Here is a 19,048-nt window from a genome sequence, read left to right as displayed (position 1 = left end):
GGCGACGGCCGCTTGCGACGTGGTGAGTGATTTGCCTAGCCTTTCGTATACAAGATAACCAGCCTATCAACTGATTTCAATGTTGTTGCAGCAGCGCTACGGAATCAGGCATACAACATACAGAAGAGTATACGTTTCAAAAACGAGAGACAGAAGAAAGAGGAAAGGCAGGAGGGTAAACCAGAGGCGAATGTCCGGTTTGCTACCCCACGGGGGGGGGGGGGGGGGGGGGGGGAGAAGTAAAGTGACAGAAAAGTAAAGCGAATAAAAGAATGGAGGCACAGATACATAATCATAGCCGCTCACTGTCACTGCATACTGCCACCGCACAGCACAGTACCACATGTAGCGTTATAAGCATCAGCTCAGGCTACAGCCGCTTGTCCAAGTCTGTTGTCCTTAAAAATTGCAACAGTGTCCTCGTCACCTCTCCTGTTGTGATGTCGAGATTCTAAAATTATTTCCTCAGTTTCAATAAAGAACAAGCTCAAAGCAAGCATCCAAACCACATAATTGAAGATAAGGTGCTCCTGCACCTACATGCAATGCGAAGCACCTAGCCCTACCGGCACACGTTTCCCGCTAAAGATTACAGTTGCGCAAGGTGCCGCGGCGACGGCAGCTTGCGACGTGGTGAGTGACGTCCCTAGACTTTCGAATATAAGATAACCCGCTTATCAACTGATCTATATGTTGTTGCAGCACCGCTATGGGTGGTGGAGTGCTGTAAAAATTACTATTACTTCCATTAATACCACTATTCTAAAATAGCATTACTACCAATACTCTAAACCCATAAAGCAACCCATACCCCCATCAGCAGTTTTAGTGGTAGTTTTCGACAGCTTCGCTGGACATCCACTTTCGCTGGGCTAGTACGGCTAGTCAATTTTCCCTTCACTAATACCATTCATATATTATCATCTGACCCACAGAGTGATCGATACCAGCGATAGCGGGGGCGGGAAATCATTTGAGTCTATGGAGAAAGCAAAGAAACTAAAAAATTAAAAATATCGCGGCAGATTACGGCCTCCCATTCCATCGCCTGAGCAGGAGAAACGTCCGAACTTCTTTCTCAATTGCTTAGCAAGGTTGTCACACACCCCGTGAACGAGGGGCCAACGCCGGGCCAAATTCCAAGGCCGACTTACCTGCTTCCGAAAACAACCCCACGAAAGCAAAGGCAATTAATAAAGGGCCCTCTGGTGAGCCAGCGAACGCCGTTATGGTCCAAAGACAGAGTCAGAGCCCAGAGTTGTCATAACACAACAAAATATATTCTTCAAATAAGGCAGTCACATACACACACACACACACTTCGGCTAGGCACATCACAATACACTGCAGATGGGTGTTAACAAAACTCCGGAAAATAACGACAAGTACGTACAGTACATAATGAATAGGAACACAATGTGTCCACTCGTATTCACCCGTGCTGGTCTTGAGCCGGATGATCTTGGCATAGCTGCAGGCAAATCTCGAAGAAGGAACTTCTTCCGGAACTGCAGACGCTTGAGGAACTCGTCGACTTGCTTGCCGGGGAATCCCCTTCTTCCGCAGACGGTCAGTCTTCACGTCACATCTCTTCGCCGGAGTGGTCTGAACCCCCTACTGATTCCCGCACGGCGCTCTTATTGCCTTCGCCGGTGCTTCTCGAACCTTCTGAGCGAGTCGTGATTCCGTAGCATGAACAAAGCCTGGAATCTTCTAGAAATTTTCACATTTTTGACCGCGGCTCCGAAGACTCCTCAAGAAGGGTGGTGACTCATCCGTTGGTGCGCGCTCGGGCTGCCACACTCCCCCCCTCTCTCTCTCTCTCTCGTCGGAGCCAACTTTACTGAGCGTTTTTCCAGTACGTAAATATGACAAAAATGCTAGCAAAGTTATTTAGGTTAATAGTTGTGCTTGCATTTGCGTCACTTGCCCAAGTCAGTTAAATAAATTAGAAATTGGCTATAGCAGGACTACGATTTTCAGTGCGGATTGTTAACAGTGCCATTAAGCATGCCCTGACTACTGCTATTTCGCTATGGGGCACGTCAAACTCGACGGTGGCTGCCTGAGTTAGCATTTTGGGCCTCACTAAGCTAATGATGTTTTATATTTGTTCTCTTATTCGCATTACTTGTCCGAGTCAGATAACCAAAACAAACAATGCAACCACATGAATATTCTTTGGCATGCAAGCTGCTAACAGTGGCTGTCAATGTTGTGTTCACTACTGCTATTTCACCATGGGGCCCGTCAAACTCGATGGTGGCTGCCAGAATGAGGATTTTGAGCCCGGCAACGATAATCATGGTTAACAATTGTCTTTTCATTCAGATTTGCCAGCATTTAAGCATGTGAGAGATTGGTGGGGCAGAGAAGGGTGGGGCAATCCTCTTGTCACTGTGTCGATGAATCGCTGAAAAGTTTGTGCAGCATTGCCGAGGCCGAAGGGCATGCGCACGTACTCGAAGAGTCCAAATGGCATGATGATCGCCGTCTTGGGAATATCCGCTGGTTCCACAGGGTAAGCCTTCCCCAGGTCGATCTTGGAGAATATCGAAGTGCAGGGGGACGTAGAAAAGCAAAAACATTTAATGTCGACGTTTTGGTCGAAGTAGATTTTTGGAACCGCTGTTTAATAAACTTAAAGAAGTGCAGGCAGATGTAGAAAAGCAAAAACATTTATTTCGACGTTTCGGCCGGGGTTCGACCTTCATCAAGAGTGCGATTGCAAGCACACCAAGCTCTATTGATACATTTTCTCTGTAAGAGAAAAACAAACGAAGAAAAAAAAAAACGGTACCTAGCCTTAACGACGAGCACGTGTGCATTTAGTGACATCATGAATACCAACACGTGCATTCACTCATGTCTAACTCAACGAAAAAAAAGTAAAGAGAGAGAGAGAGAAATCAACGCGACTACAAACTTGCGGCGCACCTACAGTTGCGATATAACGCGACTGCGCGTACATACGGCGGCCTGCTAGGTAAAGCAGATACCCGCCGGGGTGGCTCAGTCAGCTAAGGCGTTGCGCTGCTGAGCACGAGGTCGCGGGATCGAATCCCGGCCCCGGCGGCCGCATTTCGATGGAGGCGAAATGCAAAAACGCCCGTGTGCTTGCGTTGTAGTGCACGTTAAAGAACCCAGGTGGTCGAAATTAATCCGGAGCCCTCCACTACGCCGTGCCTCATAATCAGAACTGGTTTTGGCACGTAAAACCCCAGAAAGAAGTAGGTAAAACAGATAGGTAATTTGTGAATAACCACATGTGAACAGGTGCACATTCAGTCATGTCCACAAGGTAGGAAAGACGCACCGCCACTGGAATTTACGGGAGAGGGGTCACATGTTAACAAAGTGTATGCGAGGAATCCGCGCTGTATAGGGACCGCCGCTGCCAGGAGATTGTTTTTTTTTTGTTTGTTTGTTTGAAGTTGCTGCAACTTTTGTGTGATCACTAAGACGGTAATTACACCCACACCTGGTTATACGACACCTGTACTATGACCTCTACTGACTTCTGAGTTCCATAAACTGCGTTCCATCGGGTGCTTTGCACTAGAGGTATTATTTGTGTTTGCGGGCATGCTGTTTCTTATAAAAAGTCTATGCGTGTATGAAACATAAAAGGAAAAGATAAATGAAAAATTATATCACATGAAGAAGTAATATGCATCCCTATAACAAAAGCGCCAGATGAATGTTTAATTAATGATGCGGAAATATACATATCGCTTCATAAACATGCCATATAATGTATGCATTTATGATCGTTAGAAAATGCATAAGGCAACCAGAAAAAAAAATATTCATTGGTGCACCAAACAAGTGGTATTCTTTGTGCTTGCGGGCAAGCTGTTTTTTTATACAAAGTGTATGCGTATATGAAAAATAAAGGAAACGATAAATGAAAAATTATATGACAAGGTGAAACAATAAACATCAACATAACATAAGAGTGAGAAGAATTTCTAATTAATGATGCGGAAATATACATATCACGTTATAAACATGCCATATAACATATGCCATTTATAATCGTTAGCAAAAGGCATAAAGCAACCAGGAAAACTTCATTGGTGCACCAAACATGTCAAAAAATGCCTCTTATTAATTAGGCATACATGTAAGCCTAGCTATGCTTTAATTTGTTCCCCTTGAAAGTGAGCTGAACTTGTGTAGTAAAAAATGATTCGCAAGCTTCTCTGTCGTAGTGAGTGATATATGTGTTCCTTTCTGAGTAAAGAATTCAGTCGTCAGTCAGCGCTGGTGTGTGTCTCCCTTTTTGTCTTCTTGTCGTGTTTTTTTGCGCAGTTTCCCTCTCAAGTGGATAATCCTGGTTTCAAAATAGTAGCCTTCAATTTTTCGAAAGTATGGCCTAATGTGTTCGCATGTTTAGAGAGAAGGAGCTGCGGTATAGATTTTACACGTGATTTGTGATTATTAAAGCATAGCCTAAAAGGGGTTTCCATTTGTCCAATGTATTGTGCGTGGCAAATGGAGGAAAAGGAGGAATTCGGAACTTGGAATTCGGAAGCTGGAAACGGCCACTGGCCAGGCAAAAATTCAAACTTTTTGAAAGGGCGCTAAGCTGAGCTGCGGGAAATTGAATAGTAGACAGGTTCACAACGTTGTCATTCATTGAGTTATTATGTTGTAAGGATGCTCGCTTTGGAGGCGTATTATCTTTCGATACCAGCAAATTATCGTGAGGACCAACGTGGTCTACAGAAAATTTCGTTTCCTATTTTTTTTTTTTTTTACTGTACTGACACTTTTTCGGATTCACAGAGAACCTCATTCTAATTACTCTTCCGAAGTGAGGTTCTGTTTGAGTAATTTCTGCTGCCTGCGTATAGAACTCCGCGTTTGTTTTTTAGTCATCTATTATGATTGAAATTAGCACTAGCGACGCAATTTAAGAGTTTTCTCCCATTTGATGCTTCGCCTTTCGGGCAAAATTGCGACTTTTCTCTTAATGCTAAAGCATTATAGGCCCAATTACGCGAAAATCCGGCGTTGTAGTCAGCGGCGTGACCGAAGGTTGGTACCAAAAATACCCGACGGCAAATAGCAAAACCACATCAAAAAATACTCCAGTTGATGTCAAGTTTTCAATGAGGTTCTTGTGAACAAAGTAAATTAGTGACTTTGAAAAGAACATTAGCTAAATTTCGGTCTTGTTCAGAATCAAACCCGGGCTTCCGGAGTGCGAGACGAGCACGCTTCCCAGCCGCCACGGCGGCTTCGCGGTTCTTGTTGACTAAATGTGTGTCTCGTGCGTGTCTCTAAACGTGTCAGCCAGATGACTGCGATGACGTGGCATTGCGTGCTTCGCTGGGCACGTGACGGCGCAGCCAATGGGTGGGGGCGCCACGTGATGAGTGTATAAAATGAGTATAAAAGAAAAAAAAATGGGAGGACGCTTAAAGGGCAACTGAATCACTTTTCAAAAAAAGTGAGCTTTCAAGGAATTGTTATAGTTTTTCACCCCCTGGATACGAAAATCATAGTTTAACAGGCCAGAAGTCACCGCTAGTCGCTTTAATTTAGCAAAAACCAGCCGCAACGTCTGCGGGAGACGCCGCGGGTCGGTTAACGGGCTCTGATGGCGAATACGAGCGTGACGTCATAGGTATCGGCGAGGTGCGTGATTCGAATAGAGCGCTCAAGTGACCCCTGTATTGACGTCATCCTCGCGACCGGACTTACGCCGCTACTCCCGGCGCGTGAGCGGGGTGGAGGTTCAATGTAAATTTAAACGGCGATTACAACGCTGCTACGCTCATAATCGAGAAAATAACTGCAGGAGTTGCATTGTACTGTGTCATCCTTCCAAACCCCCGTAAATCCCCCATTTCTAAAACCTCTTCAGTTTCCCTTTAAGATTCGCTCTTAAGAGTGGAACGCGATAGCATTCAAAGATCCCTGACTGCTACTCATGGTTCCCGACGACTGCAGCTTATGCAACCGTAATGGTTACTGGCGGCGAACGCTATGCACGTAGGCGAGCTTTCTGGAGGAAACGCGGCCTCTTGCGTGGGCCGATCCCGGAGATCGTGCACAACCGCGCCAAAGAAATTGCATCATTTTCAGGTTGCCGTATTAAATGCGAAGCATTTCTTGGCGAACATTTGCCACTTTGACAGTATCTATCTATCTATCTATCTATCTATCTATCTATCTATCTATCTATCTATCTATCTATCTATATCTATCTATCTATCTATCTATCTATCTATCTATCTATCTATCTATCTATCTATCTATCTATCTATCTATCTAGCCGCCTAGGTCTAGGTGCTCTCATGGTCGTATCGTTAACTTGGTATTCACAAAAATTGGCATACTATGACAACACTGTATGACGAACATAAATGATAGGTCATGACATGAATATCATGCATGTGTGTCATGTAGGTCATGAAACAGCTGCCTACGTCTTGGTGCTCTCATGATCGTTTCGTTGACTTGTTAGGTACCAAAATTGGCATAGTATGACAACAGTGTATGACAAACATAAATGATAGGTCATGACATGAATATTATGACATGCGTGTCATGTAGGTCATAAAACAGCCGCCTAAAATGAGAATGACCCAGCGAAAAAACATTAACACTCAAAAACCACTGAAATGGGTACGGACGTGAGTACTAAGTGAAGGAAACACTAAAAGATAATGTACAAGTCATAGTCGTGAGCATGACTCACCAAAAATGACAATGACTCAGCGAAAAAAAGATTAACGCTCAAAACCACTCAAATGGGTTCTGACGTGGGTACAAAGCGAAGGAAACACTAAAAGATAGTGGTAGAAGTCATAGTCATGAGCATGATCAGCAAAAATGACAATGACTCAACAAAAAAAGATTAACATTTAAAAACACTGAAATGGGTTCTGACGTGGATACTAAGTGAAGGAAACACTAAAGGATAATGGTAGAACTAATAGTCATGAGCATGACTCAGCAAAAAAGATTAACACTCAAAAACCACCGAAATCGGTTCGGACGGGGGTACTAAGTGAAGGAAACACTAACGGATACTGGTAGAAGTCACAGTCATGGGCATGACTCAGCGAAACTGACAACGACTCAGCAGAAAAAGATAACACTCAAAAACCACTGAAATTGGTTTGGACGTGGGCACTAAGTAAGTGAAAGAAACACTAAAGGATAATGGTAGAAGTTATAGTCATGAGCATGACTCAGCAAAACTGACAATGACTCAGCAAAAAAAGATTAACGCTCAAAAACCACAGAAATGGGTTCTGACGTGGGTACTAAAGGAAGGAAGCACTAAAGGATGGTGGTAGAGGCCATAGTCATTACAATGACTGAACAAAAAAAGATTAACATTTAAAAACCAATGGAATGGGTTCGGATGTGGTTCTAAGTGAAGGAAAAGGCTAAATATTAATGGTCGAAATAGTCATGAGCACGGCTAAGGCTATCGCCTTAAGGTCTACTAGGCGTTTCGAAAGGGACTCCTGAGGACTCATGACGTGAAAGTCATGAAACCTACACCTACGTCTTGGTGCTCTCATGGTCGTTTTAACTTGGTAGGCACACTGCTTCGCACACTGCTTCGCACAACATCGGTTCCCAGAAGGAGGTGGGATCTGCCGGCTTTTTTGTTTCGGACTTTTAATATTTCAGTCTGAGAAGATTTAACATAAAAGACATACGCTGTGGGTGTTTTGTTTCATGGCATTTGTTTGTGGATTGTCATTCTCAAAATTCCGAGGAATAGCTTTGCCAAGAATGCAAGACAAGGTATGAGCAACATTAACGATAGAATGGTGTGGCAATATAATACGCATATACGGCATGTGATATAAGAAGGCGTGGCATATACATGTACTTAAATATATTCGGAGGGCCTGCGTGGTTGGGGATGATTTTCTCCGCCACCGACGCCGGTCGCCGACGCCGGAAAAAATTTAATCGACCATCCCTACTCGCTAAGACGCATGATAAGTGATTCCGGATCACACGGCGCGAGGTGAATTTCATTACTAACAATGGCGACAAACTGCCACGCCACCTTGAATGCCACGTGCAATAAGCAAGACATATCGTGTTGAATTCTCCGAACTCCGCCTCATTACCATGCACGTCACGGTAGCGGTTTGTCGTGGGCTGCTAGGAAAACAGCGCGAAACTTATTTAACAGCACTTTTTTCTATTCTATCGCAGCTTGTGACTTTAAGCAGACGCGCGCTTTAACTATAAGAAGACGAACGCTTAACCAATATAGAAACCCAGATGATTGTGCAAGAGTGCCGAGTGCTTGGCGCCTTGATAATGCATCGCGTGAAAACCAATTTTCCGCAAGCGAAGGCATTCGATTTGCGTCAGCGGCACAACCCCGGAGTCACTGCTCGGTGCAAGGACACTCACTGTCTGGCGCTCTCTCAAGAAGACGCTGTGCGTATTTGTGAACGTCAGACCTCATCAAGTGAGCAAGGCTTCGACACTTCGCTAAGACTTTGTCGCCTAACGGTGGGTTGCTTCACTTGTTGATTAGTTGTAGCATCTTAAAATTTCCCTTTCATTTTCAAAAATATGGAAGCGATATGGTAACTGTATGGCTCAGATTTCATTTTGCCGGAATCTATTAGCTCTCCGATGAGCGATTCGTCTTCAACAGCGAAGCTTTCTTTGTCGGAGGAGGAGGAGGAGGAGGAGAGAAAGAGAAGGCAGGGATGTTAACCAGAAATGCGTCGGAGTTTCTTTTGTAGCTTCGTGCTACGAGTAGTGCTCCAAAGGGGGCAATTTTCTCTTTCATGAATCCTACTCCACCTTACGGGCTTCCGCAGAATTGTTTGCCTTATTCAGTGTCCCTCCGCTTCGAACTGGCGATTGATTGGGCCTCGCGGTTTGGGATCTGCTAGCCTCCCGTCTCTCTCAGATGGTTGTGCGACCACCCCGAAAAGACGTTTGTCCCGGGTTCAATGGCGCGGGGCACGACGAATTTTTCACTACGCAGCTTCCTTTCTGAGAAACTCGAATGGGTTTTCTTCATGTGTAGTTTGGTGCTATCGTCAGCAGGATGAGAAGCTTTTTCTTCCATGACTCCCCCTAGTGTATTCCGGCAGAGCTTGTTTGCCTTACACCGGCAATATTAAGCCAATTTGCGCCAAATTTTAACATGTCTGGCGACGCACACAATATATCATATTTTAAAAACTAAGATTTAGCATCCTCGCCACTACAGCTTAATACCGCTAGTTAGGAAGCTGGAAAAATGAGCGTATACATAGGCGAGGGTGATAATTTTGATTCATGCTTGTGTTTAACCATGGATGGCATTTTTGAGCTCTGATATGCCACTTGTTTCTAAAGATTAAGTGACCGTTCTTGCAGTGTTTGTCGTGACGTAGCACAAATGAAGCCGCAATTGCACAGGACCAGAATCGTGAAAGCACGTCGTGTCCCGGTGGCCCGAGAACGTATGCCAGCTCTAGGCGATGGCACTTTGGTTCGAACACGAAGTTTGGTTCTCTACGACAACAGTGAAAGACGTGAAAATAGATAAAATAAATGCGCTATTCTGTACGAGGGCAGGGGAAAAAAGAGGGAAAGGGGGCATGAGGAGCGATGATGAGGATAAGCAGTAGGATGGGACTATGTGAGTATACACGTTTGTGTCCGAATGGCCCGTTCACAGCCTTGAATCCAGGCCTGCGGTAATAAAAAAAATTTGCAAAATTCAACGACGGTCATTGGCAATGTAAGCGAAAAGCCCGAACGAACGAACGAACCAACGAAGGAAAGCTCACGGTCGTGGCAGTTCCCCCCTCTCCCCGCAACTGGGTTGCTCGAGAGTACTCCACCCTTGCCCTCACCGCCGATGTATCGTAAGTTTGACCACCCAGCGCCAACCACTGACCGCCTATATCAACGACCTTCGCCAGCGTACGCAATTGGGCGAAAGACCAAAATAAAGCTATTCATTTTAAAATTCTAAGAAAGCTTTGATTGCTCGCTTTCTTAGTATTATGTCGAGGAAAGGGCCCTGTAACACATTCATTCATGCATCTGATAGGTTGCACTTGCAGGCAGGGCTGGGAAGTATCGAAGAAACATGTATCTCAGCCACTGTCACGTTCGGTTTTCTAAATGACACTGTCGACAACTCATTACGATGCAGAAAGTAGCAGACTGAGATCTTTGGATGTGTACAACCCGCTATGATTGACTGAATCGCTTCAAGTATTGCATAAGAATCAATCGTTTTAACTCTTTGCTGGGAATGCTGTCTTCGCATACGGCCAGTAGCCGTTGCCCGTAGATGCCGAAGTGGCCGGTGCCGATGCGCGCGAAAGTGACTGGGAATATTACTCTCGGCATTTCAGAAAGGTTCCATGTGGTCTATGTTTGGCCAGCATGCTTCTCTTTTCCAGATTTTGCTAACCTCCAAACTCCGCTTATGCCGAAATTTTACCAGGTTCTGGCATCTTCGATTTAACGCTAACGTTAATGTGTTTGCAAATATAACGTTCATGCAAGGCCTACGATACAAAGTTTCTTGTTGGCGCGGAAGTACTGTGACAACTGTAGTGCTGTAATAACGATAGAGAATATGCTGTCAGAATACCCAGCCTACAGCAATAAAAGACATTTTTTACGAAAACGACATGGACAAGATTATCCAGGCGCCAATAACACTGTGAAGTGCATCGGTTCCTATACCGTGTCTTTCTAAGCAGCGGGAGGGTTTAAGCTTGTTGTTTGCGTGTCTTCAGAATATGGGCTTGCTTGGCAGACTTTAAAAGATGCTGTATATAACCATTAGAATGACCAAATTTAATTTTCACGTAGCTTCTATTTGGAATACAACATAGCGAACATCAATCTTACATATAAATACCAAGTCCATTTTTCTGACATCCTGTTTTTTAAATGCTTACCCAACGAGGAAAACCGTCCGTCCGTAAGGTAAGACGATCGCTATCAAGATACTGCCAACAGCAGCGAGCGAATTCACCTCCTTCCGGCCTGTCACTTCGCCACAAGCTATGCGGCGAGAACACAGCGAGCGAAGCTATATATATATATATATATATATAGATAGATAGATCGAGCGGCCAGTCACGCGGCAATTCTGTATTCGAGGGCTTCTTTCACGCTCGGCAAAACACATTTATGTAGCAGGTATTGAGCAACAGCAAGCTGTATCGGGAGTTTTTCATGTTGCTCTACAATCTTCTCATTGACACTTTGATAATTAGGACAGTACTTCTCGAGTTAGATAATTCATTACAATTACCTTATTAAATCTCAGTAACCAAGAAATTACTAGCGGCTACTCAACTGTACTCGAAACAATACGCACTAGGTTTGCTTCGCGTAACGCCGTTGCTCTTTTTTTAAATCGTTCTGCGTGATAGCTGGGACATCCTGTATCAGCATACGGCGCTCCCTGCTACCATCGCAGATCGCTTTCAGGATAGGGCCCGCGCGACCGCACCATTTACGCAGCCGCCGCCGAAGTACGGTTTATCACGGTTAGCAATGGTTCGGCGCGGATGGATAAGGCGCTAAAGAGCGATAACGGCTTATAATAATCGGATCACCATCAGCGCACCTGGAGACACACCTGCAGTAGTTTTCTTGGGTCATCGATCCGCCTTACGCCGCCGTCCGCAGCAGTTTATGTTGCCACAGAACTGTCATTTATACTCGTCGGATCAAGTTTCATAACATTGATAATGACACCAGGCTGCGTGGAGACGAGCAAGTGGCACAAAGCTTACGCATAATTAGACAACTCCTAGAGGAGTTCCTGCGTGAATTTTTTTTCCATCCGCCTTGTCTCTCTCCGCCCTTTGAAAACCTCATCATCTCCTCCACGCAGAGTAGGATGTAGGCGACTTGACACAAGCCAGTAGAACTCTCTGCGTTTCAATAAAGAGCTTTCTCTCTCTTCCCTCTGTAGAGGTCACTAGAGAGTTTTGGTGTTATGATGGCGCATCAGGCTATGCTCATTGGGCCAATGCTTACACCTCGACAGGAAATAGCAAGTGAATGTCGGCCGTAAACGTGCAACCGTTTGTCATTTAGCCTCGTGCACGTTTTTATTCACTCATAATTTCTTTCATCTTTCACCAGTTTCGTCACTCTTTGAAGCACGGAGAAACCAGTATTACTGCAAATCCACAGCGTGTGGGTGTTTATATGTGTCTTCATGCTTTGCGCTTCTCTTATCGTTGACCTCTGGCAGGTTCCCGCTAAGACGGTCAAAGTACTCAAGCCGCAGCAAAGCCTAACATCAACAATGGTTGACGAGTGGAAAGATGGCTCCCAGGTTGCGGGCTTCTATCAAGGTCGAGTTGTGTTCATCACCGGTGGGACGGGCTTCATTGGAAAGGTGAGTAACCATCACTTGATTTGTATGCCACAGTTGTAACTTGTGTATACTTACGGGGAGTTTGTCGATGGTCAGAAAATAAATTGGTTATCGTCATTTAAACACTAACTAACTCTCTGCAGTTTGCATCCACGTGTACATAAAACATCCGGCGGGTATTGGGGGCTGATGGTACCACAAGCCGATGTATCTGAGGCCAGTTACAGCCTGAAATAAATACTACCTTCTGAAACTTGCAGCGGTGGCAATAAACCCAGTCATTTGGACAAAAAGGGGCTCTTCGCCTCTTTGACTAAGTCAATGTGTGCGCATTGACCTTCAATACATGCATTACGCGATGCACTTGAAAATTTTCGAAATAAGAAAACCGGGATCCTACCGCGAGCCGGCACCTCGACGAGGAAAGAAAACTGTACGAGTTGGTGTTGGTTCATGGCTAATAACAACAATGCACTGAAAACTAAGAAGAAGGCGCTTGTGTTGTGTCTAGGCCTCATATCGTCTTTGTTTTCAGTGCGCTGTTCATAGCCACGAATCTTTCCGCAGCTATTTTTTTCTGAATAGCCCGAGAATGGAATGACCTTGAGAGACACAATACGCCGATCGCGCTTCAGACCTGTCACTGAATATTCTAACTCAGCGTTTCATCATTGTCTTCATCAATCGCGCCCGTGATAGGGCCACTGAGGACGTTATTCTAGGACCAATGGGGACGTTATGTCCCTTAGAACAGAAATGAGCCAATAGTATACTGAGCTGGCTTTGCCAAAAAGCTCTATCTAAAAACAACTTGCAAGCCTAGTTGCTTCAGGCGTCACCAATGCGATGCTTCGCAATCTCAGTGACGCGGCCATTAAACAGCTTGTGCATTTGTTCAACGATCAGGTCTGGAGGAAGGGAAGTCGGGTACGAGCGTCATGGAAATCGGCCAACATCATCATGATCCCAAAACCTGGTAAGCCGCGAGAGATCGGACAGCTGCGGCCCATCTCATTAACATTGTGCATGGGCAAGCTCTTTGAAAGAGTCGTGTACACCCGGCTGGAGAATCACCTCGAGTGTAACAGCCTTTTTCCGGACTCGATGTTCAGCTTTCGCAAGGGAGTCTCTGCACAGGACGTCTTTCTCATGCTGAAAGACGAGGTCCTCCGCCCTCCCCCGGGCACCCTAGATAGAATCATGCTCGCCCTTGACGTTCAAAAGGCCTTCGACATCGTATTTCACTAGGCCATACTAGAGGGCCTTGAGGATGTCGGATGCGGAGAAAGAACATTCCATTACATTCAGGACTTTGTGCGTGATCGCACCGCAACAATTGTGCTCGGAGCGTCACGGTCACTCCTATATGAACTGCCGGGCCGCGGCACGCCTCAGGGTGCAATATTGTCTCCGCTCCTATTCAATATTGGAATACGCAAGCTCGCCCTACAGTTACAGGAAGACGAAGACCTCGGCGTGGCAATTTACGCTGACGACATTACGCTCTGGGTGACCAAAGGCTCATACGGGGACAGACAAAGCACAGTTCAGCAAGCCCTAGACACGGTCGAATCATACACAAAACATGCAGGCATGAAATACCCACATAGCAAATCAGAATACATACATATTCGACCACCAAGAACCCAAGCCAACAGAGCTGCGCCACTACAACTACTTCTAGACGGAGAACCCATCAAAAAAGTCCAGCAGCTACGAGTGCTCGGAATACATATACAGGAAACGGGCCGTGCCGGCATCGCCCTGTCCAAACTCAAGCGCACGGTTCAAAGTGTTACTAGCCTCATTAACATAATAGCACGTAGCAGAGAGGAAATGATGGAGACAGACACTGTGAAATTAGTACAGGCCTTCGTCATAAGCATAATCACTTTCGCTCTTTCTTTCCAAGCCACCCGACAAACTGACATTGACCAAGCAAATCGACTGCTCCGGATTGCCTGCAAGGCGGCACTCGGCTTGCCCGAAAACACGAGCACTGACCGTCTCAGCGAGCTGGGCATGATGAACACATACGAAGAATTCGCCGCGGCCACACTCATAGCCCAGCGCGAAAGACTAAACGCAGCACCCCAGGGGCGCTCCGTGCTAACACGACTACGATACCCCCTAACGCCACAATTCTGCGGAGACGAGACCACACTTATGCCACCTGAGCAAGAATCCATGTGAACCCCATCCCACGTCACATGAACCCTCACTACCACGTGAAACGGCGACAAGCCCGAGCAGCCATCCTGCGCAAAAGACAGGAGGACGCAGACACATACTTTACTGACGCGGGCTTGTACCCCAGAGGTGAGACAGCGACTCCTACTTATGTGGCTGTCGCGACAAACCGGGGAGACCGATCGTAGCAGCGTCTGTACGCACGACTTCAAGCGCCACGGCGGAATCCGCGGCCATAGCCCTACCCATCCGAGACGCTGAGGCCAAGAGCCAGTCGGCACAGACTCGCAAGACGCCTGCCGGCTCTTCCTTCGCGGAGTTCTACCAGCCGGGGTCCTTCGCATACTGGGACCAAGCCTCCAAATGGACCACGGGATAACCTGGTGTTCCGCGCACAATGGAGTGGATGGCAACGATCGGGCGGATCACCTGGCTCGAGGTATAACAGGCCGAACCGTGATACATACCGCTCGAACGGACGCCTCCCCGACACCCGGGAGCACACCGAAAGACACCGAAAGAACAACGAGTAGGAAGACGAACCAAAGCTGCACCTCACTCCAAACTTAACAGGCGACAGGCGAGCGACTGGCGCCGAATACAGACAAACACCTACCCAGACTTGCATAGACTGCACAAAATATTTCCCAACAAACACAGCGACAGATGTCCATGGTGCGACTCCACCCTGACACTGGAACACATCACTTAGCAATGCACGCATTGTCCGGCAGACGCCGTCTCGCCGCTACTTAACGATACACTTAGCAATTGGTCGTGGGAGGCGCGACTCTCCGAACTGGACTTGGGAAGCCAATTGGCGACCCTCGACCAGGCCCGGCGCGCCGCAATAGCCCGTGGGGCCCTGGAAGAGGGGCTCCACCCACCATAACCAAGCACGTACTTTATTCAAATAAAGTTGTTTCTCTCTCTCTCTCTCTCTCTCTCTCAGGGGTTGTATGCACATTAGTGCATGCCAATTATAGTTCATGAAGAGCTGAACGCGGACAGAAAGAATGATATTTACAATGTGTCAAAAACATTTTAACAAACTTCTGATTGGATCTGTGAAGAAACTTTGAATATTATGTGCGTAGTGTTCTTGTAGAAAAGCTGAGAGGTAGACTTATACAACTTGTTCTTGGGAAAGTTGGTGGGGCTTACTAAACATTGTTTTTGGGCGCTAGATTAGATGTACAAAGAAAAGGCCTAACACACAAATTGTCTTGCTGCTTTATGAGTGTCTCCTTACTTTGTATGTCTCATCGAGAGCCCAAAAACAATATCGGGAAGGTAGAAGCCTGGGTGTTTGCTTTCGGTATCATTATGTCATCAGCTCACTTCTTTCGTTGTTTTTTGCAATGTTTTATATCAGGCATACAGTGTTTTAAGTGGCCGGATGGGCGCTTTTCAAGTATGCTAGACATAAAATTGCTGATGTTCTCATATGTGAAGTTCTTGTATATTAGTTCCCGCATGATATGCACGTTATGTAATTGCTTGCTAAAACGCACCGATGAATTGAAATTTTCCTTCCATTCTGCAGTGGTATACGTTTTTCGAGATTCTGAAGACACGAGAACAGTGGAGAAACTTAACTTTCGATGCGCAATGTTAATTGGTGCCTGAATAGGTTACGAACGTACATTTCAAGCCAATGCTATAGTGCTAGACATACAATTGCATGATCTACCGTACCGATATGATAGCACGCCTAGGGTGTTAAAGCTAACCGGAACTAAACCGAAAACCGGAGTTTAACTGTTATTATCAGCTGAATCCAAGCCGGAATCAAGCCCGGTTTCTTTTAGGGGCGAAGCACCTTAGGGCCGAGCCTTGTCCCTCGTCGTCCTCCGATGTCCGCAGCTCTGGTTTGCATGGAGACCGCTAGGGGCGCTGCGGTGCACAAGGGCGTTCGTTCCCGACGCCCGCTCTTCGTTCTCTCTCGTCCGTAGCTAGGGGCGCTGTGGTGCACAAGGGCGTAGGGAGCCTACATGCAACGCCGTTTTAGGGTGGTGACAGCCTTTGTAAGGGCACTTCCCGCCGCCAGCTAAATTGGCGGGTTAAATCTGGGGCACAAAATGGCGAAAGACCAGCTGACTTACCACATTTTCCCCAACGGAAAATGTGACGTGAAAATCGTGACATGAAATTAATTAACTTTTATTAATAAACTTTCGCCTCAGCAGCCAGGAACAAATGGCGCGTCTGAGCGCCGTACATGGCACGTCTACGTTTTAGTTAAACAGACTAGTAAGGACAGTCTTTATCACAGCACACTTCGAAAAGCACCCTTTATATATTATGTACAACTGGAAGCAACGACAATGCTTAATGCAGTTCACATTCTTGGCGTGAGATAATCCTACCACGAGCACGCCATCGTGCCTTATAACTTGTTGCTTTATATGTGTCTCACGACGTGCAATATAGAAGTAAGTTTGATGTATTAAAATAAAAGTTGTCGCAGTTTCACCTGAAAGGCGAAGCATCAATTGCGATAGCAAATTTGTAGAGAGCTATACGGAGTAATGATAGTAGCTTTATCAGGTGTATAAACTTGGACATGCAGCAGCACCGGCAACACGCACAACTGTTGTCGACGCCGTCGGCGTTTTGCTCGCGTTCGCTCAAAATGCGTGCGGCGTTGGTGACTGTTGCCGGAGCCTCTGATATAAAAATTTGCCGCGTATCTGCGTGCTTCGCTGCAAATATCGTCGAAAGACGATAGTCTTCTGCCGGCCGTACTACATGAGTGCTGGTCTGATCCGCGGCCACCCGTGATGCTGTTCTCGTACCATTTCCGTCCTGGCATGAAGGTTTGTTTGAACAGATTTCATTTTACCGCATTATTTCATCAAGCGGCCATTTATGTTTTGCCCTGCCTCAGACAGCGCTTCCTTTATGTTGAATCGGCCGCATCTGGCTGGCATTGATAAAATTGAGGAGGCGCTGCGTGAGACATGGACGCTATCTGGCAATACATCGAGAAACATGAGCTTGTGCAGAGGGTTTTCTTCCTCCATGGCAGAGGGCGCTCGTCGGCGCGCAGTCGGGGAACGTCGTTCGTCGGCGCGCATAGCATGGCATTTTCAGCGCAGCTTAAGAAACTAGGGTCTTTAGAGTTACGTATCTATGTATGTTCTATTAAAGGAACACACCTCCTAATACTTACCTAGTGATGTTGCGCCTCAGATATGCGCAATATTTACTTTGTGATCGATAACGTTCACAAGTATGAACAGCCGTACCAGTTTAAGTAGTGTGGGCGGTAAGCAAGTGGTCCAACTTTGGCCGGGTGGGTGAATCGGGTGACAGACAGACAAACAGACAGACAGACAGACAGACCAAATTTTCAGCGTTTAAGTTCCCCAAGAAAGACTATCCTCTTTAATAGGCACTTGGTGCCGCAACTAAACCTCGCCTCCCTTCCCTCCCCCACGGCCTCTCGCGCGTTGGAAGAAGGCGCGTTTGCTCTACATATATGGTGATTGTAAAGGAGGAAAGAGACGCCTACTTCTGCAGCCCTTAAGCGAGCACGGCGCAGAACGCGCGTTTGTTCTCCGCCCCCTCACATTTGCATAGATCTCTCACAAAGAAGGAAGAAGTAATCTGGCGAAAACTGCAGACGGGTACCTTCCCAAACCCGTATATCCTACACAAATGGCATCCTGAGGTGCACTCTTCGAAATGCAAAAACTGTGAAGGCATAGCGACCCTAAATCACATGCTCTGGGCTTGCCCAGCGCTAAACGGTCTACATGGGAACCAAGAGTCATGGGAATCCTCCCTTCATAGCCAGGAAGAACATACCCAAAAACAAGCCATCTGTCAAGCCCAGGCCGCCGCCGGAAGCCAACTGATTCCGGCCGACGTCTAGGGGGGAGGTAGGCGGTGAAAGGGGGAGCTGCGTCTCACCCCGATCACCCATACTCTCTGACGGGTGCAAATAAAGTGCTTTCTCTCTCTCTCTCCGCCGTGCGTTCACTCCCCGTGAAAGCGCGCGCCCCTCGCGCCCTTTCACTCGCACATACAGCGTTCGGCGCGCGGCGACGATTTCATCTCCATTGACGTCATACGGAACCTCACGGCGACGGCGACGGCGACGGCAGAAATCTGCTTTTGAGTGTCCATATAATTGCTATCGCAATAAAAAGAAAAGGCAACTAGTATGGCAAAGGTGTATGCAGGTTTCTTGTGCGCATTGGCGAAAACTTAATTAAAGAAATCTAATAGATCGCGTGCCAACATGAGTACATCAGAGCGTGACAAAAGAGGCAGGAAGACTCGGTACCAAAATGCCTACCCACCAAACGTGGCGGTAAATAGCGGTCAAAATGTTGGCGTTGTCACCACCCTAAAACGGCGTTGCATGTAGGCTCCCTACAAGGGCGTTCGTTCCCGACACGCGCTCTCTTTCTCTCTCGTTCCCGACGCCCGCTCTCTTTCTCTCTCGTCCGTAGCTCTGGTTTGCATGGTTTGTGCTTGAGTGTCCGCGTAGCA

The 19,048-nt window shown here is 46.6% G+C and overlaps 1 protein-coding gene across 1 annotated transcript in view; it reads left to right on the top strand.

Annotated features, from left to right (window-relative positions):
* The first annotated feature begins 8,253 nt into the window (after positions 1–8,253).
* LOC119448735 (fatty acyl-CoA reductase 1) overlaps positions 8,254–19,048 on the top strand; it is a 70,468-nt gene continuing 59,673 nt past the window's right edge. The window contains exons 1-2 of the mRNA XM_049666481.1: positions 8,254–8,505; positions 12,230–12,376. Of these exons, the coding sequence (XP_049522438.1) occupies positions 8,269–8,505; positions 12,230–12,376 (384 nt within the window). The 5' untranslated portion in view covers positions 8,254–8,268. The remainder of the gene's footprint in view (positions 8,506–12,229; positions 12,377–19,048) is intronic.

This window comes from Dermacentor silvarum, chromosome 4, assembly GCF_013339745.2.
Source record: "Dermacentor silvarum isolate Dsil-2018 chromosome 4, BIME_Dsil_1.4, whole genome shotgun sequence".
In the NCBI taxonomy this organism is placed as follows: Eukaryota; Metazoa; Arthropoda; class Arachnida; order Ixodida; family Ixodidae; genus Dermacentor; species Dermacentor silvarum.
Note: the sequence above shows the minus strand (reverse complement) of the source record. Positions and strands in the feature narration are given on the sequence as shown.